The sequence below is a fragment of the Carlito syrichta genome, unplaced genomic scaffold (genome assembly GCF_000164805.1).
Source record: "Carlito syrichta isolate Samal-C Ts95f unplaced genomic scaffold, Tarsius_syrichta-2.0.1 Scaffold302354, whole genome shotgun sequence".
In the NCBI taxonomy this organism is placed as follows: Eukaryota; Metazoa; Chordata; class Mammalia; order Primates; family Tarsiidae; genus Carlito; species Carlito syrichta.
In genome coordinates this window covers 101,725-127,407 of record NW_007246450.1, presented here as the reverse complement: position 1 = coordinate 127,407, position 25,683 = coordinate 101,725, and the positions used below count along the sequence as shown (strand labels likewise).

The window sequence follows — 25,683 nt, the reverse complement described above, 5'->3', positions numbered from 1 at the left end:
ATGCGCCTATTACACTGCTTGAAATACATTAGGTGCTAAGTATTTTCAGAATAAACAAAAAAAATCAGAATAACCTGGGAGAACTTCTTAAAATGAATATTCCTAGGCTTCCAATGCCATACATTTATGGCTACGTACACAGCTTCCTGTCACTTCAAATAAACTTTTAATTTGTCTTAATATAAAAATCAACACTCCAGGGATTCCAATTAAATAAACCTAAAAATGGGTATTTTCATCAAACACTACAGGTTACCTCTGGAATAGTTGTCAGAATCTACATCCTTTTGTTCTATATGAACTCAGTCACACTTGTCTATCCCTGAGCCTGCAGTCCCACTGTTAGCAATCAAAATCCTTCTCTCCCATAAATTCTCAAAATCACTCTCAATAAGTGAGAAAAACAGGTGTTACCAGTCCTGTACTTTATCCCCAACATTTTTCCAGTTTTATTTTAAACTTGGTTTGAGAGTCCAGATAGATGTTGTTAGGTGGGCTACTGAAAGAAGAAAGGATACTAGGAAGCTAAAGAGAAACTATCTTCAAAACACACACAGGCATGCCCAAAAGAGGCCCTAATGCAAACCCTCTACTCCTTTCCTTAACAACCAACATACATAAGTTATAAACTACCACACATAAGTTGCCTCATTAGAAATACTTAGAGGGAACAGAAGAAAATTGTTCTTCACATTAGACCATCAATTAACTGAGAATACAGAATATCAGGGCAAAACACTGCTCATGAATATCCACTAACAAATCAAGGAAATCACTTTGCTGCATAAAACCGCACAGTATTAGATCTGTTATCATTTCCCCCTATATATTTTCAGGTCTGTGAGCAAAGCAAATCATGGGTTTACCCAAAACTGAAATTAAAAAAAAAAATTTATCAAGCAAAATCTTTGCTGTCATTTTTTTCATGGATAATAAATTCCACCTAAACTAACCTTAAATAGCACCAATCCAAGTGGCAAACACTGTGTCTGAATGTGATCTTGAATTGAAAACTGAATAGGACCACCTACTTTCAGTCCATTAAAGTCAAGTCCATCAAGTCAAGGACTATTATCTTTTCCTAAGAAAAGTCATCTAATTAGAACAGCAGATGCTGTCTATGAGACTCAGAATAAATACATATACTTACCAGCTTCTACAATAGCAGGCTTATTACTAGAGCAGACAGACAGCACCTTCAGCACTCTGCTCGTGGTCCACAGTAGTTTCTCATAAGTGTAGGTCCTCATTATATTTACTAAAGCTTGGGGTCCGCCACTAGCCAGTATGATCAGCTAGAAAGATGTGTAGATATTGTTAGGGAGTCTTGACCAAACCGCCTGAGAAGGCTGTATTATCAATCTATTTTATTATATAATAATTTCAGTCAGCTTGCCATTGGACTTAAATGTAAATGTATTCCTGCACCCCATCACTTAGACCTTCACAGGGGCCCTATCCAACTTCTCTTCCTACAGCATTCCACTCAAGTTCAGACACCCCACTTTTCCCAAAAATGTATTAATTCTGGCTCAATTTCCTTCTTCCCACACCGACCACAGCAAAAGAGAAAAATATAGATACTATGCTGGTATGCAATAGAAATGCCCAAATATGAAAGTTACAGCAAAACTGATTCACTGAAAATTTGAACCAGAATGAGCACGTCAAACATCTATCATTTAGCCCTTTGATTTCCTAATTATATCTACCTTAAAAAGAGATACCATAAAATAATCATTCACTCTTGCCCTTTAATTCCCTGTATATCCTCACCTCTTGACCTTGCTTCAATTTTCTAAAAACAAATCTCATCACTTCACGACTCTGCTGAAAATTATGTTTCCAACTGCACTTTTAAACATGTTCTGCAAAGCCCTGTGGGATCTGCTCTATCTCAAGAGCCTCACCTCAAATGTTTCTTCCTCCTCATTCTTTGTATTTCTTAAATTCCCAAAACGCACCCTGTTCCTCCCTCTTTACAACTTTTCAAAGATGCTGCCTTCTCATCTAACTTTCACCTAGCCAATCCCTAGTCATCCTTGAAAGTTGAACTCAACTCTCACTTCCTCCAAACAGGTCTCCTTGAACCCTCAAACTGGGTCTGTTTCACTCGTGTTATATGCTCTCATAGCCCCACTTCTAACACATGCATTAAATATTAATGAGGCTATTATTTCAATGTCTACCTCCGACCTAAGAATGAAAGTGTGAAGAGAAGCTTGCCTGCCATATCCCTAGTGCTTAGCATAATGCTTTTTATACACACTAAAATAGTTAAAGGAATAGAGATGCTCAACTTTTCTAGGATACATACAAAGGGTAATCTGCAAGCATCCGTGGAATGCATGACACTGGAGGTCTCCAATGCTCCAAGAAAACCACATTAAGAACAATTCTTTTACCTTGCTTTCTTGATTGCCATAAGCTAAAATCTGAAGGCAGTCTGTTGTAATAGCCAAGAACTTAACATTTGTTTTGTTGAGCAAGGCAACCATTTTCTGTAGCCCACCAGCTAATCGCACTGCCATTTTAGCTCCTTCTTGATGTAATAAAAGGTTGTGGAGAGTTGTAATAGCATAAAACAACACAGAATCCACTGGTGAACTGGGAGGAAGAAAAAAACCTCATCAGAAATGTTGAGATTATACTCTTCTACTTCTCAGCCTCAAACGTTCTGACAATGTTTTCTTACCCAAGCATTTTCACCAGGGCAGGAATGCCTCCAGACTTAAAGATGGCCAACAAGCCCTCACGGTGGTGGGAAAGGTTATGCAAGGTCCCAGCAGTACAACGGGCTGTTTCTACATCATTTGTATTCTGCATGGTACGCACAATAGCAGACACCATCTGAGGAGAACGCATGATGGCGTGTCTGGAAGCTTCCTTTTTAGAAAGCTGATGGACCATAACTGCAGCCTTATTAACTACCACCTATAATACAGAAATTAAGAAATATCATTAGTTTTCAAATACTGATTGTTGGGTAGCCATTTTGAAACTTGAACACTTCTTTCAAGGCAAATTGAAAGACTGGCCACGTCACTGCTTATGGCCACGTCACTGGTTACCTGGTCCTCGTCATTTAGTAGTTTTGTCAGTTCTGGGATCGCACGTGTGGCAAGTTCTGCATCATCTTGATAGTTAATCAAGTTTACAACTGCATGTTTCAGCATCTGTGACGGTTCAGCCAAACGCTGGACATTAGTGGGATGAGCAGCATCAAACTGTGTAGATGGGATCTGCATACCCTCATCTAATGTCTCAGGAAACATGGCAGCTCGTACCCTCTGAGCTCGAGTCATCGCGTACTGTCCATCAATATCTGGAAAAGGTAAATTCAACATTCGCTACGCACGGTTCAGCATTTACCCGAGTATCTGCTATCCTAAATGAGAATACGGGTGATGCTGCAATGATTCCCTTCTCTACAGAACATTTTATTTAAGCTATTACATACTAACTTTTATTAAGAATAACTATTTAATTCTCAAAACTGCATTCTGACTTTCAGTAAGGCAATAATAAATAATACTCTTACCAGCTACTTGTTCTTGAGTGAAGGACTGAGAAAATCCTTGTTCCCACTCATATAGGACTTGGGAGGTATCCACATCCTCTTCCTCAGGATTGCCTTTACCACTCAGAGAAGGAGCTGTAGTAGTGGCACCAGAATGGATTCCAGAGTCCAGGTAAGACTGTTGCTGCCAATGACTAACAGCTGCTTTTCTGTCTGGTTCCATGGCCATGTCCAATTCCATCAAATCAGCTGTAAGTATAAAACACTTAGCATTAGCACATTGGAAATGTTAAAATTTTTTTTTTTTTTAAAATCTGTGATATAACCCATTGTGTTTTTAGAAATAAAGTCAAATCTGAAAGACAGCCAGGAAAAGCAGAATGATAGCCAGGATTAGCCTCAGTGATGAGATATCTACGCCCTTGGGGGACCACCTAACAGTTACTCACTGAATCAGAGGAAGAATGGTACTGCATCCAGGCTCCAGACGCAGTCATCCAGACTAGATTCCTGCTGGTGGCTTGTTTGCTATTTCATCAAGCCATTAGGAGGAGTGAGCAGAAAATGGAGCAAAAGGTAGCCTGACAAGTAAGCAGGGAGAGAGGAAAGCAGGGGAATCTGAGCCAGATTGGGTTAATGGCCACGAAGCAGAGCCCAATTCAGTAACTAAAGATTTATGACACAAACCTTGAGTAGTCATTGTCCACGCAGGATTTTCAAAACAGTTGTATGGTAAACTTCAGATATCCTAAAAAAAGTTAATTAAAAGTCATTAGGACTTAAACTTTGTGTCATTAATATTCATAAACCACTAGGATACCTGCTAAATGTCATGTAATTGGCACACAAAAAACCCCAAATCCTCTGTTGCCATGTGATACAGTGAAACAGACTTCATGGTCTCCTCCAGACATCTCACCATAGCTCTATCATTGCTGAACTTCAAAGTGAAAACTTGTAAATAAACACCTCTTTTTAGTAGAAACATAAATTACAGATATTCAGGATGCTCCTGAGAAAGAAAGTTCTAGTTCTAATAATGGAAGTCAGCAAGGGGAAAAAACTATTCAAAAATCAGCTGTTCCATGATTTCCTAAAGGCTTCTCCTTTTTTAAGCTCTCACTTGAAAAATTCATAGATCCTCTTTGGACAGTAGAAGTCCAATGGAATTTTTAAATGACCAATTTCATTAAACAAGTCAGTTTTTTTTCTTTCTGATATAATACAGTGCCATCTAAAATATTTTCATAAAGTAGATTTTGGCAAAATCAGAACAGTGGGTTTCAGATTTTTTACTAAGCAGTAAAATTACTTTTTAAATGACTGTGCAACACAAATAAAAGCACCTTTAGTAGTAAAATTTTTCTAAGTTCAAATTTATAGCGATGATTGTAAGTACAAATACTACCAGGATGCTATTTTGATCAATATTAAAAAATTAAGTCATTTCATATATATAAAAATCTTAGTATCTAATTTATGTCTGTATTTATGCTTTACTGTTCAATATTCAGGAAAAATACTAAATCACACAAGGAACTATTTGTATATGAGAACAGTTTAAGAGCTCATGGCCTCTAGGTTATTTCTAATTTTAAAAATTTCCTTTTTTATTACAAAGCCTGCCCCAAACAAGTTCATCTTGCACTACAAATTAACATACTAACTATGTAAAGACATGGAATAAAATATTTAAGTGTGAACTGTGTTTTCAATTAATGCATAAAGAACTTTAATTGTTTAATGAAGCTGGAAACTATTTGCTAATGTCTTATATTCTCTATGTAAAAAAAAATCATGTGTTGATGATTCCTAAAATTGCTCTTCCAACACTAGATTTTTACAGTCACCAAGGTCATCTGAAACCCAAAGCTGACAAGAGTTGTAGGTAGTTGCTTCTGTGTCCACGGCAGAAACAACTGACAATTTATGTACAAGGCAAAATGAAGGACAGAAAATAGTAAAGGTGATTCCAGTCCTCAAGAATCTTATATTTTAAGATAACTTACTAAGCAGGATAATGTGTTCAAAGTTTTGATTCAATTGGACTGGAGTGGAGCACAGAAATTTTCATTTTTTATGAATGTTATAGAATGCAGGCAAGTAATCTATGGACCATACTTTGAGAAATACTGGAAGGTTCTCTGTCTACTGATGCTGCATTTCAGCTTCAATTTTTAGCCTAGCTTTGTGACTAGCTATTTAACTGCTTTCCCACTCTTCTGAAAAATGGGTTCCCCACTCAAGGCCCCAATAATTTCTGCAAAAAGAGGCTTAAAGCATGTTCTACACTGAGCTTCCGCTGGCCACTGCCAATAGACTCAGAAATCAACTAGTCATGTCTACAGGGTATATAGCTGTTTAAGAAGTTGCTTAGATACATCTGGCTTTGGGGAGGAGGATTATACTATTGTTTCCTTGTTGATGCAAAGGCATTAACATTTTAGCCATGCTACTGGGTAAAATCCGTTTATGTGGACTGACCTGGTAACTTGATCACAATTTACAATGATTGCATGGAAAAAAGTAAGATCATGGTCCAAACTTAAAATATGCACTTGTACGTTGAAACTTGACACTACACATATACTAGCATTTAAAAATTTATGCAACATAAATAAAAATCTTGCTCCTCACAGCAGCCCTATAAAGTGAGGGAAGGCAAATGTTAATCAGCAGGTAAAGAAGTAAAAACTAAGGATGAAAATGAGGATCTACATAGAAAATAGCATAGACCCATTTACTCCTGTACTGCTCTGCAAACAGAACCAAATACACCAAAATTAGAGCGTTATTCACTAAAGAAATCAAAAAGATTGCCGAGAAAGAACTAGGGCAGAATCTTGCCCCAAAGGGAAAGCCTTCATTTTTCCTCTGGCCAGAGCCTTTAGGCTAAGGTCTGGCTCCCCTCCACCATACCCTGCCAATCGTTAAGGGCCCAATCCTAGCACTCCCAATCAGCCAAGACTTAATTACTTTTGGGAAAATATTCAGGAAAAGTCACCAGAAAAACTGACACCATAAAAACTGAGGCAAAACTTAAAAATGGGGACAAGGTAGGAAGATAGATCGTTTCAATTTCGTATCCCCATAAAGACTGGAAAAAATAAATAAAAAGTTCAACAGAAACTGAAGTTGAAGCATAAAGACACAGAATACAAAAGAACTGAGGATCGATCCAGACCAAAGCTTCAACTGATAGGCATTTGAGAAAGAATTATGAGAAATAAAAAGGAGGAAAATTCACTAAATATCAATCTAGACTGGAATATGGGGTTTAAAAATTATGAAGTACAGTCATGTACCACATGACATTTCAGTAAAGACAGACTGCATAGTCTAAGGTGGTCCCATAAAATAATAATACTGTATTTTTACTGGACCTTTTCTATATTTAATGTTTAGATAATTACCATTGTGTTGTGCTGCTTACAGTAACATGCTGTACAGATTTGTAGCCTATGAGCAATAGGTTATACCATACAGCCTAGGTGTGTAAGACTATGCCATCTAGGTTTGTGTAAGTACTGTACTAAATGTTCCAAGATGCAGTTAGTTGATCATTAACTACAGACTGCATTAAAATGCTCTGTGGCCTGACAGCTTTGTTAACAAGTGATGTTTTGACAAAGAAAGAGGGTGCTGAGGGATGGAGAACTTCTCATATTATCTCCCCATTCAGTCTAATGAAGTGGTAGACACATGCATGCATCCTTCATTTTTTTTTCTTTTAGCTATTCGTACGTATACTCTTTCCAGTTATACATTTTGTAAAGGATACTTCAAAATTCAACTTGGTATTTCTGATTTTTAACCTTATAAATGTCTCCTGTCAAAGTTAATGTGAGAAATCTTGATACAACTAATATAGATTTCACACTAAAGATTTCCAGGTTCCATCAGGACAAAATTATCTTAATTACCTTAATTTTCAAAGGTAAATTTGAAACTGAGTTATGAAACAGTAAAACTCTGCTGTATAAAAATGCTGTATAAAAACAAAGCAGATTAGCCGGGCTCGGTGGCTCAGCCTGTAATCCTGTGCCTTTGGGAGGCTGAGGTGAGTGAATTGCCTGAGCCCGCGGGTTCGAGACCCGCCTGGGCAGTGAGACTTCATCTCCACAATAAATCAAAAAATCAGCCAGGCGTGGTAGCGCATGCCTGTAATTCCAGCTACTTGGAAGGCTGAGGCGGAAGGATCGCCGGAGCCCAGCAGGTCGAGGCTGCGGTGGCCGGGAGCGGCCACTGCACTCCAGTCTGGGCGACAGAGTGAGACTCCAACTCAAAAAAAAAAAAAAAGCAGATATAAAACTGGTTTCATACTAGCAGTTTATGCTAACAATTCACTCTTCCAATAATCTGTACCAGAAGAACCAAAGTCAATTATTTATTGTTTTGAAGAAAATGGTACTTTATTTCAGAAGCACAATAAGTTTTTGATATATCTTAGGGATTAAAGATTTTAATTTGTAAATCTAAAAACACATGCATGTGCATTTTCACTAACTGACACTGGTAATATTTTGCCATTTCAAAAATGTATAGTTTCCTCAAATCTTCCTGTTTTAGCATTTTTCATTTAACACTAACATTTTAAGACACAGCTCACTCCTTTCTGCTTTCTTCAGCTGTGTGTGTGTGTGTGTGTTTTCTGGGAGGAGCCTTGTCTTCCTGGAATGGCCAATAAGCAGCAAACATCAAATGAACCCTGTTCTTCCAAACACTAAAAGTTATGCCTTGGGCATTGTCTTTAAATATGCGGGTACACTAATGGCTATTAGAAATGTGAAATATCATCATGTCTAGGAAAAATTATGATGTCTCATGAATAATCTCTCCTTTCTTCATAATTTACTGTCTTTCTACTCTAGCCATAAAGTAATGTATGCTTAGTATAAAATAATATACCAAGTCATCTCCATAATGAGTCCACCACACAGTTAATGATGACACTTTGGTATACTTGGTATATTAGTCTTACTGCTATGTATTTTAAAAATAAAAGTGTAAGCCGGGCTCGGTGGCTCAGCCTGTAATCCCAGCACTTTGGGAGGCTGAGGTGAGTGGATTGCCTGAGCCCGCGGGTTCGAGACCCGCCTGGGCAGCGAGACCTCATCTTTACAATAAATCAAAAAATCAGCTGGGCATGGTAGCACATGCCTATAATTCCAGCTACTCGAAAGACTGAGGCGGAAGGATCACTGGAGCCCAGCAGGTTGAGGCTGCGGTGGCCGGGAGCGGCCCACTGCACTCCAGTCTGGGGGACCGAGTGAGACTCCAACTCAAAAATAAATAAATAAAAATAAAAAATAAAATAAAAGTGTAAAAATCAATTCCTTGTGAAGACTGTTATAAAACAGTATCATCTTGATTGTATCATATATCTACTATAATTTAACCATACCTCCCATTCTTGGATATTTGGCTTGCTCTGTTTTATCTGTTATTCCCACAATGCTGTAATAAACACCTTTGCATACAAATAATTATCTTAATTTCTTCCACCACAAGTTCTAGAAGCAGTATTACTAGGTTAAAGGGGAAGAAATTAAGTCGCTTCATACAGTTATGAAAAAAATGACAAAGCATAAACAGACATAATTTTCACGGAAAGTATTGCTCACTCTCAGTGGCCAGCTTACCAAGGGCTTGTCAGCATCAACTGTTTTCTCAGACAACTTTTGAGAGATATGCCCACCCACCTAATGCATATAGAATCACTAACCTATCTTGCAAGTTTTTTAAAATTCAGAGTTTAAATGCTTACTTTTTTTATTTTACTTATTTGCTGCATGTAATGTAGACCTTTGGCTTGCTAGTATTTTTTTTAATGTAGTCATTTTTTATTTTTATGCAGCACATGTATACATAAAAAGTTCCTTGAATAATCAGTAATATAGCATACTTAGGCCACTTGTTATGTGTCTTAGAATATAACTACTATTTAAAATAATTAGATTATGGTAATATCCTTTGCATTTATGATTTATTGTTAGTTTCACCAATGAGTAACCTTACACAGAATCCTTCATCAATAATACAATCCTAAAACGGTACTGGTCCTTCAGGAAAAAAGTAAAACATGATGTTTTAAAATAATCTTTTACTCCATCTTCAAGAACAAACTACAAAAAGCAGACACTTTTTCTGCAGCGTGTATTAACATAAGCAACCAAAAAGATAATTTAAAACACAGCTATCTCCAAGTACATGCTGAACAGGCTTTATCTACACAGGTACATTTTTGTAATTTCCCAAATCTAACTTTATACTAATTAAGCTAAAAAACAAAACAATGCTTCATATAGTTTCTGTAGAAAAAGTACACAAAGAATACATACTAGCTTCTTAATAGTGAGGGATGGGCCTGGGGACAGCAAACAAAATAGGAAGGAAAAGGGTATTAAAGTTGGCTTTAGTTCTTTAGCAGTTTTTTTGCTTCTGTTTTTAAAAATCAAATACAGCAAAACTACCTGTTAATCTGAGTACCTGAGTGTTTTGTTACATTATTCTCTGTGTTGAGCAAAAACAACTGAATAAAAATAAGAAACAGATATATATCAGAATTTCAGATAGAATACTTTAAAGCCCAAATGTGATTTTAAAATATCTTCCTACTTTAATCTTTTAAGACAATTAAAATGAAGTTACCCAGAGACAGCATTATATGTGCATCTGTAGTAAATCAGCTATATTTTACTAACTCAAGACTCAAATACAAGAATAAAATATTTTCATCTCCTTGAAAAGGTAGCAGTCACAAAAGCTAGAGAGGCTACAAGTCTATTTTAGAAGGAAAAAAATTATAGCTGTGTGGGAGAATCTTCTACTACATCTTGGAACTGAAAATCCTGTTTTATCTCCACTTTACAAAGTGATTGGCTAAATATTTTAGTACTTTAGGACAACAGTCAACATTCTTGAGACACTTTTACACAACACATATGTGGATGTTACAGTCTGATAAGGCTAAAGAGAAAATAACTCAATTTAACTAAATTTTTAAAGTGGCCATTACAATTATATGCAAAAACTTTCCTATATACAAATATGACAAAGTATAATCACAAAAATATTTCATAACAATAAAAACAAGGCACGTACAAGAGTAGATAGAGATGCGTATCTTGTTCTTAACTAAAAAAAAAAAAAGGTTGTACTGTATAAAGGTGTCTCTTAGTTTTATAAATTCAATGCACTCCCAACAAAATTCTAGTCAGATTTCTTTAGTACTGAAAAATTATTCTCAAGTTCATTTGGAATGAAAGTATGAGGATATCAAAACATCAGAAATAACTATGAGAAGGGGCAGTTTTATCAGATACTAAGACAGCCACAGCAATTAAAGTATTGTATTACCAGGATAGGAACAGATAAGAGACTAGGGTAAATCAGAAAAACACACATACAACATAGTAATTTCATAAATAAAGAAGGTGCTATTTCAAGTAGTGGGAGAAAGTTGGATTACTTGATTAACAGAATTAGAAAAAACGGGAAATATTGCTCTAAATAGCATTTTTTTCATCCTTATTTTACTACATTAAAATTAAACTTATGGTTACCACATATTTACAGGAAAAAAACCACAATGAGATAAAATATGGGTATATATAAAAGAAAACCATGTCCAGTGTAAGCATGAGTTGAAATTCTGAAACAAAAATGGGAAACAAGATAATTTGTGTGTGTGAGTGATTTTTTAAATATGGGCAAAACACACACACACACACACACAAATAATTTTTAAAACAACAATGGAAACATGAAATATGATTAGATTAAAGGCTTGCATCCATAGTACACAAAAAACCGGGGAGAAATCGATAAGAAAAAATAACTATACTGCAGGGATAGAGCTTGAACTAGCATTTTAAAGAAAAAATAGAAAGCAAGCAATAAATATATACAAAGGATATTTAAATCCATTTACTACTGTCTGCTTATCAGATTAGCAAATGTTGAAAAGATTGAGAATACTCGATGCTGATAAGGATATGGTTAAATTGGCATAATCTTTTTGGAGAGTAAATATAATTGTAAATACTATCCATTAAATGTAAGTGTAAATACCCTTTGACTTAAACATTCCACTTGTATAAGAGAAATGTATCCTGCAGGAATATTCATAGAAGCATGCCAAGAGGTCTGTACAGTAAAGCATTCATAGAGAAAAAGCTGGAAATTATCCAAAAGCCCATCAATGGGGACTGAATAAAAAAACAATTTATCCATTAAATGGAATACATATTCATCCACTGAACAAATTTTAAGCACCTTTTATGTACTGACATTGCAATAACAATGGATAAGAGAGTCCAGATCATACATCTAATGAACCTTATATTCTACTGTTCAGGAATTAAGCAGTAGAAAGAAGAAAAAAAGACTGAGAATTACTAAGAAAATAGAGTATGACTGGTGGGAGAGGAGTGCTACTCTAGTGGGTGGTCAGAGAAGGCCTCTCTGAGGATGTGACATTTGAGCAGGGGAGGAAAAGCTAGCCAGGTGAAGATGGGCAGAACACTCCAGGCAAAGAACAAATGCAAATGAAGGAATGGCCTTAATATGGTAAAGGTACTAAAAGGTTACCAGTGTAACTAAAAGCCAGGGAACCATGAAGAGAGTGGAGAATGTAAAATACAATCGAAGTGTACTGGGAAGTCACTGAGGCAACACAATGTGTGAATTAGGCTTTTTAATGTTCGCTCTAGCAGCCATATAGGGGGAGGGAGACCATAAAGGGCAAAAGAAGGGAGACCAGTTAGGATGGTACTGCAGTCATCCAGGGAGAGAGAATAGTGGACATTTATGCAGTCATTAAAAAGAATGAAGATAGTCTACAAAGAAAAACATTTAACATAAACCAAGTATACAGAGCATTTACATACTTTTTACATACACTTTGCATACATTTATGTACAGAAATAATACATTATTCGAAATTATATTTGTCCAAGAAGTTAGCTTATATCATTTATCTTTATACAGGTTCAGCAAACAATGAAATGTTGCATTAAGGAAATGTCTAGGTGGCCTATAAAATGGACTTTGTGCAAAAAAACTGTGGCAACTACTCAGCCAACCATTTTGTCTCAAGGCAAAAATAAATTGCCAAAAATAAAAGTGCCATCTTCTTTAAAAAACTGCCAAAAATACAATAAAAGTGACCAATTTTTTTAAGCAATTTTTTTACTACATTAAAATTAAACCTACAGTCACCACATATTTATATGTTAAAAAACTATGAGATAATATATGAGTATATATAAAAAGAAAACCATGCCCAATGTAAGCATGAGCTGAAACTCTGAAATGAAAAAAGGGAAACACAAGACAAATTTTGTTTGTGCATGTGTGCGTAATTTTTAAAATCTGGGCAAAACAGAACTTACTGCAATTTTTTAATATTTAAACAAATGTCTTTTTATTTACTTATATCAATAAATGTCCTATAAATAAATACTTTTCATTCATTCCTAGTTCTTATGCTATTAAAGTAGCACTGTTTTAACAATCAACTGCATTACAAAGTAATGCCAGATTTCCAAGTCACTTATAGTATCTTAATATCTTTTACAGCATAATTTTAGGACACTGCCTTGTGACATTAGCTAAACAACTAATTTTGCCACTGACATACAAGATATCAGAATTAAATTCCTAGCAATTTCAGTTCTGAGCCTAATGTTATCTCATTAAATCTTCCTAGCGACCTCATAAAGTAGATATAATTTCCCAAATTATCAGATGAGAAAATTGACTAGCAATGGTTAATACAAGTGTACAAATACTGGTCAGTTAAAATTCAAATCCAGATCTATTTGTACTCAGTCATGTGCCTTTTCAATCTAATCATATTTGACAACCCCTATCCTAAAGTTATACAAAATTGTTAACAGTCAATGTTGCACATAAATGCAAAAGGATTAGGAATTTCAGATAAAGGTGTCACATGTAATACCAATTATTTAGAAATACTAATTTTCAATACTAAATTCTTTTAATAGTTCTAAGATCTGAGTCACTGCATACATGGACTATGTGCATAGCTAGACAGCACTAAACATGCCAACGAAATGGAAGATTTTATTTTAATAAAGTTTTTAGGCGTTAATCTCTACATTCAGACTACAGGTGTAGAATTAATGATAGGAATTCAATGGCTTCCAGAAGTTATTTAATGTACTGCTTTCTATCCCATGATAACCTTTCTCTTCTCCACTTGTTACAACTGTTTCCTTTCCCCACTATACCAGTACACTAACCTTTTCAAAAAGGAAAATTTTAAAAGCTCAGTGAATGAACTCCTCGAAGGCTGAGACTTTCCTTCAGTTTCTCACTGTTTCCATGTGCTTCGTATATATTAAGCTCTTAAATATTTGATGATCCAAATGTGCCAATAAAAAAAATGCTCACAAAAGTGGATAGCAAAACACACAAAATGTTATATGAAGGTTTAAATAGCTAACAATAATTATTTAAAACCTAAGAGATTTCTTAAAACACCTTCAAAATTATGAACAATTCATTTATGAAGAACATACACTGTCTATGACAGGGGTCAGAAAACTTTTTCTATAATGCACCAGAAAGTAAGTATCTTAGGTTTTGTGGGCCATAAGCTCTTTGTTACAACTACTCAACTCTGCTATTGTAGTGTGAAAGCAGCCAAGGACAATATGCACACTAATGAGCATGGCTGCGTTCCAATAAAACTTCATTCAAAGAAACTGAAATTTGAATTTCATATAATTTTCACATGTCATGAAATATGATTTTTCATATCTGACTTTTTTTTTTGTCTTTAGTCATTTCAAAAAGTAAAAACATTCTTACTTCACAGGCCATACAAAAAATGGTGGTGGGCAGTAGTTTGCCAACCCATCATTTATTTATTATATACATTCTCTGAGAACAAAGGCAAGTGTATTTACATTTTAATTAAGCACATTAAGTCTAAATGTGAAGTCCTGTAGCAGAGTTTTTAAGTGGGTTAATAGGTTACCAAGAGAGGTCACAAAGTTTTTCTCCATGAGCATCTTCAAAAATAGGTTGTGTGAAAAACATGAAACTGGCCCAAATGACATGAAAACCACACCAAGACAATTTATTTGGGAAGAACATATTAGGCCATTAAGTCCAGCATGCTAAATCAGGATTTTGCTGACATTTTGCTTTTGAAAGACATTTTGCTGTCTTTGACAGTCTTACTCTTGTAAGGGACTCTCATACTTAGAAAGAGAAGAATATTACAGAGAAGCTACGATGCTTTTACTTTCAAAATGTTAACTGCTTTTCATTATTTAAATACACAAACTTCAGGGAATAGTCCACTTTTGTTTTATCATGAGTCCAAACATACAGCAATAAATGAGTCATAACCTGGAGCTATACATGAATGTTCCATTGGTGTATTATTTTTTGTTTTCTCAATTTACCAGATTGTGATGTTAATCAAAATAGATTTTTTGTTCCACAAGAAAGCTTTCCCAGGACTCCTTCATTTATGCAACAGTTTCAGGACATAGCAATGTCAACAGCATAAAAACAATATATAGCTTTTGTTCATTTAGTCAACAAATATTTATGCATCAGCTACATACTAGGGTCTGTAATAGATTCTGGGTATGCAGTAGTGGTTAAAACAGACTTGGTTTTTGCATTCTTGAGAGGGAGACAGACAACAAAGAATAAAAAATTACAAAGAATGATACGCGTGTAATAAATTACAAGTGGGAAAAAGGAGTGGAATGACACAAGCACAAGTGAAAGGGACCATTTGCAGGAGCCAGAAGCTTCTCAAGGATAACCTTTGGGCTGAGATCTGAAGGAGGATGCAAAAGGGCTAGCATGCAAGGAGCAGAGCATCAGGGAACATTCCAGAATGGTTCTACCTCCAGCATGAGGTAACATGTGCGAAACCAAAAGTCATGAAAAAATTTGACTTATCAAGAACTAAACCTTGAGATCAATGTGGTATGACTATAGAAGGGGAATGGTGAGTGCAATGAGATAAGGCTGAAAATAGCCATATCATGTAGAGTTCCCTAGCCTTTGGTTAAGAAAAATGTTTTCTACCCTAAGTGCCAGTGAAAGTCATGAAAGGTTATAAGCAGGTGAATAATAATATCCCATTGGAGTTTTTAAAAGCTGGTGCTGGCTATAATTTTGAAAACTGGAAGGGAACATGAAAGAGGGGAAACCAGTAAAAGCAGCTATAGCAATAGTCCAGGTGATAGATGGTGGTAGCTTAGGCTAGGGACAAGTAGCTAGACGAGAGAACTTTTTGGGAAGCAGAAACAACAGACTCTGTTAATGAACTGGATATAGCAGCAAGAAAAATTAAAGTAGATAAAAGGAATTTAAAATGACCCCTAGGCATCTGGCTTGAGCAATTCGGTTGTGACAGTAAGTCTAGTGCCATAAGAAAAAACAAGTGTGTTTCTAAAACTGCACTGTCCAATACAACAGCCCCTTCTCACATGTGGCTATTTACATTTACATTTAATCCTTTGCCCTCAGATGTTCCCTATGAGAGGGCATTGTAAATCTAGCAAATCACTCTGATGTACCCCTCAGAGGACATAAAGAGATTGTAGGTGATTATATAGGACAAACTTATGCAAGCAACAATTTTTAAAAAATCTACGTTGCCTTCAAGTTTTCCATTTAAATTGCATTAAAAGGCAAATAAAGACTTGGAATATATACTGAGATATGATTCATCAGTTGAGAAGTGGTTTTCAGGAATCACAAATGCGTCCTTCAAAACATTGTCTTCAAACAACAGACTGGACAATAAATTACGTATTACTAATATGGGAGGAAGAAAACAAGACTGCATTGTCTGCTCAACACCAGAAAAACACCAGGCAGAAGACGTCAAACAAATACTATTGCACAACATGTATCAATGAACTTGCAATGCATGTTGGTGTCTGTTTCACATTACCACACGTTAGAAAAATTTAAGATATAAAATTTTGATTGTCATAAATAAGTTCCTCAATGCCCACAATTCCATCATAAACCAAATATTACAATAAAGTAATTGGTTTCATCACTATACTATTTCATACGAAGCAATTCATTTTTCATGATTTTGTAAAAAAGTGTGGTCATGTTGCTAGTAAGAGATCTGTAGGCCAGGCTCGGTGGCTCAATCTGTAATCCCAGCACTCTCGGGAGGTTGAGGCGAGTGGATTGCTTGAACCCACGGGTTCGAGACCCAAATGGGCAACTTGGCAAGACAGCGTCTCTACAACAAATCAAAAATTTAGCCAGGCATGGTAGCGCACACCTGTAGTTCCAGCTACTTGGAAGGCTGAGGTGGAAGTATGGCCGGAGCCCAGCAGGTCGAGGCTGCGGTGGCCTGTAGAATGACACTACACTCCAGTCTGGGTGACAGAATGAGACTCCAACTTAAAAAACAAAACAAAACAAAAAAGAGATCTGTAAGATGTTTCCGACTGCAAAGGGCTAATTTATTATTAAAAATTTACTTTTTCAGTCAATAGCCACAGGTACTGGTAGCTACCATACTAGACAGCTCAGATACAAAATATTTCTACCTTCACAAAAAGTGTGGACTATTGGACAATGAAGAAGGAAGAAATGTACCAAATACAGAGTGGTCCACCAAGGCTGAGGCTGCCATTTGGTTGGTCACCATGCAGGTCCAGCAGTGAACTCAGCAAGAGCATGTTCATGGGAATAATGTAGAACACAAACTAGAATGGGAGTGAAAAATGGAGACAAAGTGCACAAGATATCTTTTAGGCTGTGAAAAGGAAGCAGAAAAATCCATAGGGCTGGAGGGAAACAAAGGTTGGGTGATTTTAGAACACTCATTCAACAAAACTTTATTGAGAACCTGTAAGTTCCAGACAGTGTTCCAGGTATCCAGAGATACAAAAACAGGGCAAGGACCCTAAAAGGGGGGAAAAAAAACAAGCAAGTAGACAACAAACCAAATAAATGAAGATAGTATGGCAGAAGTGAAACTGGGTGAACAGGGATGATCTCAATGGAAGTGGTATCTGAAATTGGCCACGTATCCTTCATCAGTTCAAAGAAAGACAAAAAAGGTTGAAAAGGAGTGAGGAGAAAAGTAGTAGCTAATGAAGGATGTGGTCGGATCAGGATCTTGTGCTTTACTGAATGAGAGGTTAAGCCCCCAGAGGTTTTTGAATAAAAAGTTACATGATCTACTGCTATAAAAAGGACTACCCTAGCTATAGACTACAGCGGTCCCACAAGATTATAATGGAGCAGATAAATTCCTAGTAATGTTGTAGCCACTGTAACATCGTAGCACAATGCTTTACTCATATGACTGTGGTAATGCCAGCTATATAAAAAAAGTATGGCACATACACCTATGTACAGTATGCCATACTTGACAATGATAAACTAATAAGTTACCACTTTATGTATATAGTATTATATACACTTTACAGTATTGTATTTTAATCACTATTTTAGAGCATACTCTTTTTTTAAAAAAATAGCTAACTGTAAACAGCCTCAAGCAGGTCCTTCAATAAGTATTCCAGAAGGCATTGTTATCATAGAAAAATTACAGCTTCATGTGTGTTATTGCCCCTGAAGACCTTCCAGTGGAAAAAGATGTGGAGGTTGAAGACAGTGATATTGATAATCCTAACCACTAAAAAGTTTAAAAAGTACAAAAATAAAAAATAGGAAAAAAAGCTTATAGAATAAGGATATAAATATTTTTGTACAGCTGTAAAATGTGTTTGTGCTCTAAACTGTATTACAAGAGTCAAAAAGTTTAATACGTTAAAAATTTATAAAATAAGTTACAGTAAGTTAAAGCTAAGCCGGACTCGGTGGCTCAGCCTGTAATCCCGTGCCTTGGGAGGCTGAGGCGAGTGGATTGCCTGAGCCTGCAGGTTCGAGACCCGCCTGGGCAACTTGGTGAGACCTCATCTCTACAATAAATCAAAAAATAAGCCGGGTGTGGTAGCGCACGCCTGTAGTTCCAGCTACTTGGAAAGCTGAGGCGGAAAGATCGCAGGAGCCCAGCAGGTCGAGGCTGCGGTGGCCAGGAGCAGCCACTGCACACTAGTCTGGGTGACAGAGTGAGACTCCAACTCAAAAAAAAAAAAAAAGTTAAAGCTAAGTTATTATTGAAAAAAACTTTAAAATGAATTTAGTGTAGCCCAAGTATACAGTGTTTAGAAAGTCTACAGTAGTGTAACAGTAATGTCTTAGGTCTTCACACTCACGCACCACTCACTCACCGATTCACCCAAAGCAACTTCTAATCTGGCAAGCGTCACATGGTAAATGTCCTATAGAGGTGTACCATTTTTAATCATTTATACCATATTTTCTTACTGTACTTTCCCTACATTTAGATACAAATACCATTGTGTTACAAATGCCTACAGTAACAGTATATACAAGTTTGTAGCCTCAGAGCAAAAGGCCATACCATACATACATAGTGTGTAGTAGGCTGTGCCATCTAGGCTTGTGTAAGTACATTCTATGATGTTCACACAACCATGACATCACCTAATGACTCATTTTCCAGAACATAACCCCACCATTAAGCTATGTAGAGAGCAGAAAGGATCTGCAGAGAGGATTTAGATATGGGATGTGAGGGAAAGATGAGTCAAGAACTGCAAAGTTTTAAACTTAAGTAACTAGAAAGATAAGAGTTACATTTGGGAAAGACTAAGAAAAGCAGCTTTGGGGAAAATTGGGAGGTCAGATTTAGATCTATTAAGTTTTTGAGATGCTGCTTCCACAACCAAAATGTTGGGGAAAAAAAAGACAGCTTGAGTTCAGGAAAAAACCCTAATTAGGAACATAAATTTGTAAGTCATCAGCAAATAGATGTAAATATCATCTGTTTAAAGCTATGCAGCAGGAGTAAATAAAAACAAAAAAGTAGAAATTCAAGGACTAAACATTTGCCACTCTCTCAACAGAGGTCACAGAAAATGGAAAAAAAAAAAAACGAAAAAAAAAACCCACACACACAACAAAGAAGGAACTGCTAATGGGGTAGAAAGAAAACCTGCTAGCAGACATGGTGGCCTAGAAGCCAGTGAAAGTGTTTAAAGTGACTGCAGCAACTGTGCCAAATGCTAATAGGTTAAGTAAGACAAGAAATGGTAATTTATAAGCTGATCACTGGTAGGGGAGCTGGGCATGGTGACTCACACTTGTAATCCTAGCGCTTGCAAGGCTGAGGCAGAAGGACCACTTGAGACCAGGAGTTTGAGACTAGCCTGGGCATCATAGCGAGAACTTGCCTCTACAGATAAGTAAATTAAATATATAAATTAGCTGGGTGTGGTGGTGCACACCTGTAGTCCCACCTACTCAAGGAGGCTGAGGCAATAGGATTGCCTGAGCCCAGGAGGTCGAAGCTATGGTGAGCCATGAGCAGCCCACTGCACTCCAGCCTTAGACAACAGTTAAGACCCCAACTCAAAAAAAAAGATAAGGGGAAACAACTTATATAAGCAAGGTATTTTGCTGTAAAGATAAGTAAAGACAGGGTGGTGAGTGAATACAGAAATTTTTTAAATGAGATAATACCATGTTTGTATGCTCATGGAAAGAGTCACTAGAATAGGAAAAACGGTTAAGGCAAGAGAGGGAAAAATACCAAAATTAATATTCGTGAGTGTAAGAGTAGGTGGAATCTAGTATACAAATGAACTGGATGACCCTATCTTATAACACTAAACACTACAATTCATCCATAGTGACAGAGGAGATAAAGGGTCTAATCATACATACTATGAGTCACTGGGAATGAACTCAGGGAGGAACAAGACTACTGTGCATACATAAGGGGGACCCAAAAAAACCCAGAATGTATTGATAAAAAATTGTGTATTTATTCTTGCATACTTAAAGTTCAGTGACCTTCAAAGTATTCTCCGTTTGATGCAGTACACCTATTAAGATGATTTTTCCACTGCTCAAAACGGTTTTTATACGCATCAATTTTGATACCTTTTAGAGCTTCTGCTGTTTTTTCACACCTTCCACATTGGCAAAATGTTTCCCTTTGACTTTTTTCTTTGGGGAAACAAAAAAAATCACTTGGAGCAAGGTCGGGTGAACAGGGAGAGTGGAACAAAGAGGTCATGACTTTTTGTCAAAAATTGCTGAAAACCCAGCACAATGTGGGCAGGAGCACTCGTAAATTACCCATAATGAAATGGGCAAACACGTCGAAAGAAACCCCCTGCCCCCCCAAAACTTACTGAAACTGAACACAACCTCTCACAGCAATGCCAGATGGTACACTGGTACACTGATGCCGATGGGTTCCTAGAACATTTACCTAGTGGGAGAAGCCTGTACTACAGGAGGCCCACCCCAGTTTTGGGGGAGTTCCCTCCTCAGATATAAGAAAGTGTTTATGATTCAGTGTGAAATTTCAGTCACATAGAAGTGAAAGTGATAGAGAAGAGCTTGGATATATAAACTATAAGTCCCAAAGGACTGAAGACTTGATGGAATTGAAGTATTTACTGGCAGAAGGCAAGATTGGGATGCTTGAAATGAGGCTGGGAGAGGGGGCAGTTACTGATAAAAGACAAGGTGTTCTAGGACATGACAATGGGAATGTGAGGTTGAGTTAGGGTAGAGGATAAGATTGCTACAGAAGAAATCAAGGTACTAAGAGGCCAAGATATCAGAAGCATGTATACATCAATGGTTATTCAAAGCACCAAACCACAACACCCACAAGGAGCTTGTATCAGACTGTAAATCAACATAACATCAAAAAAGTCTTGCTGCCAAAAAAAAAAAAAAAAAAGCTGAACTAAACAGCTTAGTGACATAAGTGACTTACATTCTGGTAATGTGCACTGGTAACAAACAATTAAACTGAACCACACACATTTTGAGCACCACTGCTCTACACAGATACTGACTTCATAAGAATTATGATATATAAAAGAGACAGTGATGAGCCAGGATCTGCTAAAGTGTTCAAGAAAGAAAATGAATGACCCAGGAAGACTGGTAGATGCCTGAAATAAAGATGGATAATGGGTGGTATAACTTGATGATATGAAAGTCAAAGCTTCAATAAGTATTGGAAAAGACTGGCAAGAAGTGAAAATGAAGAGCAAAGGCATTCAGTCTACACCTCATGGTTCAGTGTTATAAGATGTCCAAGAAGAAAAAAATTCACCACTTGAGAGAGCTGCAAAGAAAGAAGCATTATCAGGGAGAGAGGCTAGGTTATAGTTGGAACAACGAAGAGAAAGAATGTAAGTGATTTTCTGACGACTGACTTCTAGAAGTTACAATGAATGGACTTCAGAAGACAATGAAAGGTGTAGATGGAAACCAAGAAAAAAAACCAGGCTGAGCGTCTGGGGTATAGAAGCAATATAGAAGAGCAAGGCATAATTAAAGTAACAAAGTCCTTGAAAAGGCATACCTCAGGGTTGGCCTCTGACCAGAATGCAATACTTTCTTCACTATAAAGATGGATCCTAGCCGGGCTCAGTGGCTCAGCCTGTAATCTGGCGCCTTTGGGGAGGCTGAGGTGAGTGGATTGCCTGAACCCATGGGTTCGACTCCTGCCCCTGGGCAACCTGGCGAGACCTCATCTCTACAATAAATCAAAATGAGCCGGGTGTGGTAGCACGCACCTGTAGTTCCAGCTACTTGGAAGGCTGTGGCGGAAGGATCGCCGGAGTCCAGCAGGTCGAGGCTGCGGTGGCCAGGAGCGCCTACTGCACCCCAGTCTGGGCGACAGAGACAGACTCTAACTCAAAAAAAAAAAAAAAAAAGGATCCTGACCTTGAATTGTACCCCACATCTTTAAAATAAAAATCAAAAATCAAAGCAAAACAAAACAAAATAAAATAAAGATGGATCCTTAATGCAGACTGCTGGTAAGGTAGAAGGGTTCCTGCTTACCTCTGATGAGGGAGGGGGGAGTTTGAGGAGAAAAGGGAAAGTATTAAATAGCCCTCTGTCTTAGAACTTTCTAAAGAAATGCAATAGGATCTGGGGTATATCAGCAATAAGGAAAAGTATGAGGCTCTTTAGCATATAGTCAGGACACTATTCAAGAATGATTAGTAAGTACTCAAAAAAATCTAATTTTACTATTTCCCAGCTTCCACTTATCAACAATACCTTTTCTCTGCCTCATGAGCGATCATCGATCTTCTGACATTCCTAGACATCTAACCTCTAAACTTTCTAGCCTCTTATTTCTATTTTATTTTTCTTTATTTATTGAGTCATGGTCTAACTTTGTCACCCAGGCTGGAGTGCAGTGGCGTGATCACAGCTCCCAGCAGCCTCAACTTGCTGGCCTCAAGTGATCCTTCCACCTCAGTCTCTTGAGTCACCAGGACTACAGGTGCACACCACTACACTTTTCTTTTTGTAGAGACAAGGTCTATGTTGCCTAGGCTGGTCTTGAACTTCTGGGCTCAAGCAATTCTCCTGCCCTGGCTACCCTAAGTGCTGAGATTACAGATGCCCCGCTTATTTTTTACTCTATGGGAAGCTGAATAGCTTGCACTGTGATTCAGGACCCAAGGAAACATGACAGTAGAATTAAAGCAGGAAATAGTGACTTTCAGAGGACAACTATTAGATACCAAAATAACAATAGCTGGGTTTAAAAACTAAACAAATTATAAAATTAAGCAAAATGCCAGAAAACTGGCATTAAAGTAATACATAAATTTCTAAATCTACTTAAAGAATGCTGTGTCAGCATACTATGTTTTCTACATAACATTTAGCTTCTACTTTTGTCTCTAAATGAACTGCTCCCATAGGGTATAAGCAATGTTTGACTACATTCTTTTAGTGGCTCAGAAAAGAATTTAAGTGTCTACCTCAGCACTTTCCTACACAGGGGAATGGAACACCACTTGGAAGCCTCAATAGTTAGTTGGATTGAAAAAATATTTCCAAGAGTTCCTTGTTCCTCCCTTATACATGTGGCATTCATCTAGTATATGCAAAACTTCAAAGACAAACTCACTTCCCACACCCTTACCCCAAAACCACTTAATTACACTTAAAAAAAAAAAAAAGAGTACAGTCCTTAAACCCTGTTACAGCTGTTCAGTTTACTTCATATTGAAGGAAAATTGAGAACAGTTTGCAACAACCACTCCTCAGCATAGCAAATTATTACAACCATTTAAGATCATCTTCAAACCGTACTCCTGAGAAATTTTGCAATAAATTTAACTTCTATTTTATATGGATAATGTCCAATAAAGTATGTTATATATATGTACATGTGTCACCATTATTTCAGCTAATATTCCTGTTAATAAAATAAACATATTAAACTAACCACGACCCTTCAGCTTTTGTACATCTTTTACTACGACCTCAGATCAGCTACTAGCATTTAAGATAAGATTTATTAATCATAGATAAGGTGTGTATGCCATGTAAACCGATTAACTTGAAAGAACTTAAAAGTAGCTTTAAAATCCCCCCACCCAATTTTTTAATGTTATCTGTTACAAACCAGTTGAAAAAAATCAATCCAGCAGCATGTGAATTATTGAATCACAAATAAAACCACAAGAACATTAATGAAAAAAATTAAAGGGTGGAAATAAGTAGGGGAGAAAAAAGTGCTATGAAGTAATTTCACTCCGGCATCATCCAGCTGATCACACTCTTCAAACTGTCATAGGGGGAAAAAAAGCCTTTTCAACAAGTTCCCAAAACAAACAAACACACAAACAAAAAAACAGAGGTAGGAAACTTCTGGAACATTACAAAAGAAACTTTACAATGGCTCCATGAAGCGTAACATGGAGATTGTGGGACAGGCTAGGAGGTGAGATGCCTCTGGGATTGATGTTTTATGAAAGGTTTGCAGATCTGCTTGCATTTGATACTGTATCTTAATAAAAACAATTGCGACTAAGGCACTATTTTCAGATGATGCTTTTTAAAAAAAAAACCCCCATGTTGGCCTATGGTTTACATTTTCAGTCCAGTCAGAGTTTGCCATTTAACCATGAAGTCTGAAAACTAAACATGCAATTTTTCAGACTCTGGAAATGAAAAACTTTGTTAGCAGTAAAAGATTTAACTAAAATCCATCTAACTGCCTATATAAATTTATACTGACCAAAAAGCAGTATGTCATTAATTTAAGTAAAATGTATTCAATTAATTTCTAATTATCTAAACTGTTTATAAGTTTTGGGTCTAGTCTAATAGTAGCAGTTTAGCTTAGAAATGCAGGCTTCTGCTGAAAACTAGGACATGACTTAAAGACTTTAGTAAAATTTAACACTGACATGAGTTGTGTACACACAGAATCTGTACAGCATTTTAAGAGCCTTCACAGATCAAGACTTCCTTTAAAAATACACTTAAAGAACTATATTTAAGATGCTTAAGTAATGAGCAAGTTATTTTTCCCTTTTTCCTTGAACCAGACCAGCTTAATTCTTAACCTTGAAAACATGGGTTTCCCAGACTTCAAACAAGTTAATATAAATATTGCTTTTAAGTTCCTAAATCTATAATCAGTTGACACAAGGAATTTTTCCAAGTGCCTAAATATAAACCTAATAGTTTAATAATATTATTTGCTAAATTATATAAATTCAAAGAATCAGTCATTTCATAGAATCATCATCATAAAAAAAACTCTGATCAACGGAAACTACAGAGATTACAAACTGGCAGTATTCTGTCAGATGTATTTAATTTTCACTCAATTGTGTCTTAAAACATGAATTTCAGTCACTCACATTTGCAAATCAAGAGATATACATCAATTTGTATTTCCTGCCTATCTCAGGGAACAAAAAAAAAAAAGGATCAGATGATCCGGCAGCATAACTACATTCCCATACAATGGATGGAGCTGCCAATTTGTGGTAGTCCCACATGATCTCAATTACCCCCTATCTAGGTAGCCATGGAGACATTTGAGTAGCCATTCCCACCATAATGTAATAAGACCAATCCTACATCTTGTGAAAGCAATCTTGAACTTAGTCATGTAGCTTGAACATCAAACTGTAGCATGCTACATTAAAGAAGGCAAGTAATCAATTCCAAGAGTCAAATTAAGTACCTAGTAGCCAATTTTTTTCCAGTAAGTTTTATGTACATTTTTTTTTTTTTTTTTTTTTTGA

The 25,683-nt window shown here is 36.6% G+C and overlaps 1 protein-coding gene across 4 annotated transcripts in view; it reads right to left on the bottom strand.

The window, feature by feature from the left end:
• CTNNB1 (catenin beta 1) overlaps nucleotides 1-25,683 on the bottom strand; it is a 46,768-nt gene that overhangs the window by 11,014 nt on the left and 10,071 nt on the right. For 3 of the 4 annotated variants that reach the window (XM_008056424.2, XM_021711540.1, XM_008056422.2), the window contains exons 3-8: nucleotides 4,208-4,268; nucleotides 3,542-3,769; nucleotides 3,072-3,325; nucleotides 2,696-2,934; nucleotides 2,406-2,607; nucleotides 1,151-1,295 (exon numbers count right to left, since the gene is read on the bottom strand). In XM_008056424.2, coding sequence (XP_008054615.1) covers nucleotides 1,151-1,295; nucleotides 2,406-2,607; nucleotides 2,696-2,934; nucleotides 3,072-3,325; nucleotides 3,542-3,769; nucleotides 4,208-4,220 — 1,081 coding nt within the window. In that variant the 5' untranslated portion in view covers nucleotides 4,221-4,268. Of the gene's footprint in view, nucleotides 1-1,150; nucleotides 1,296-2,405; nucleotides 2,608-2,695; nucleotides 2,935-3,071; nucleotides 3,326-3,541; nucleotides 3,770-3,969; nucleotides 4,102-4,207; nucleotides 4,269-25,683 lie in introns of all 4 variants that reach the window. The other variant, XM_008056427.1, reaches the window with a different exon arrangement.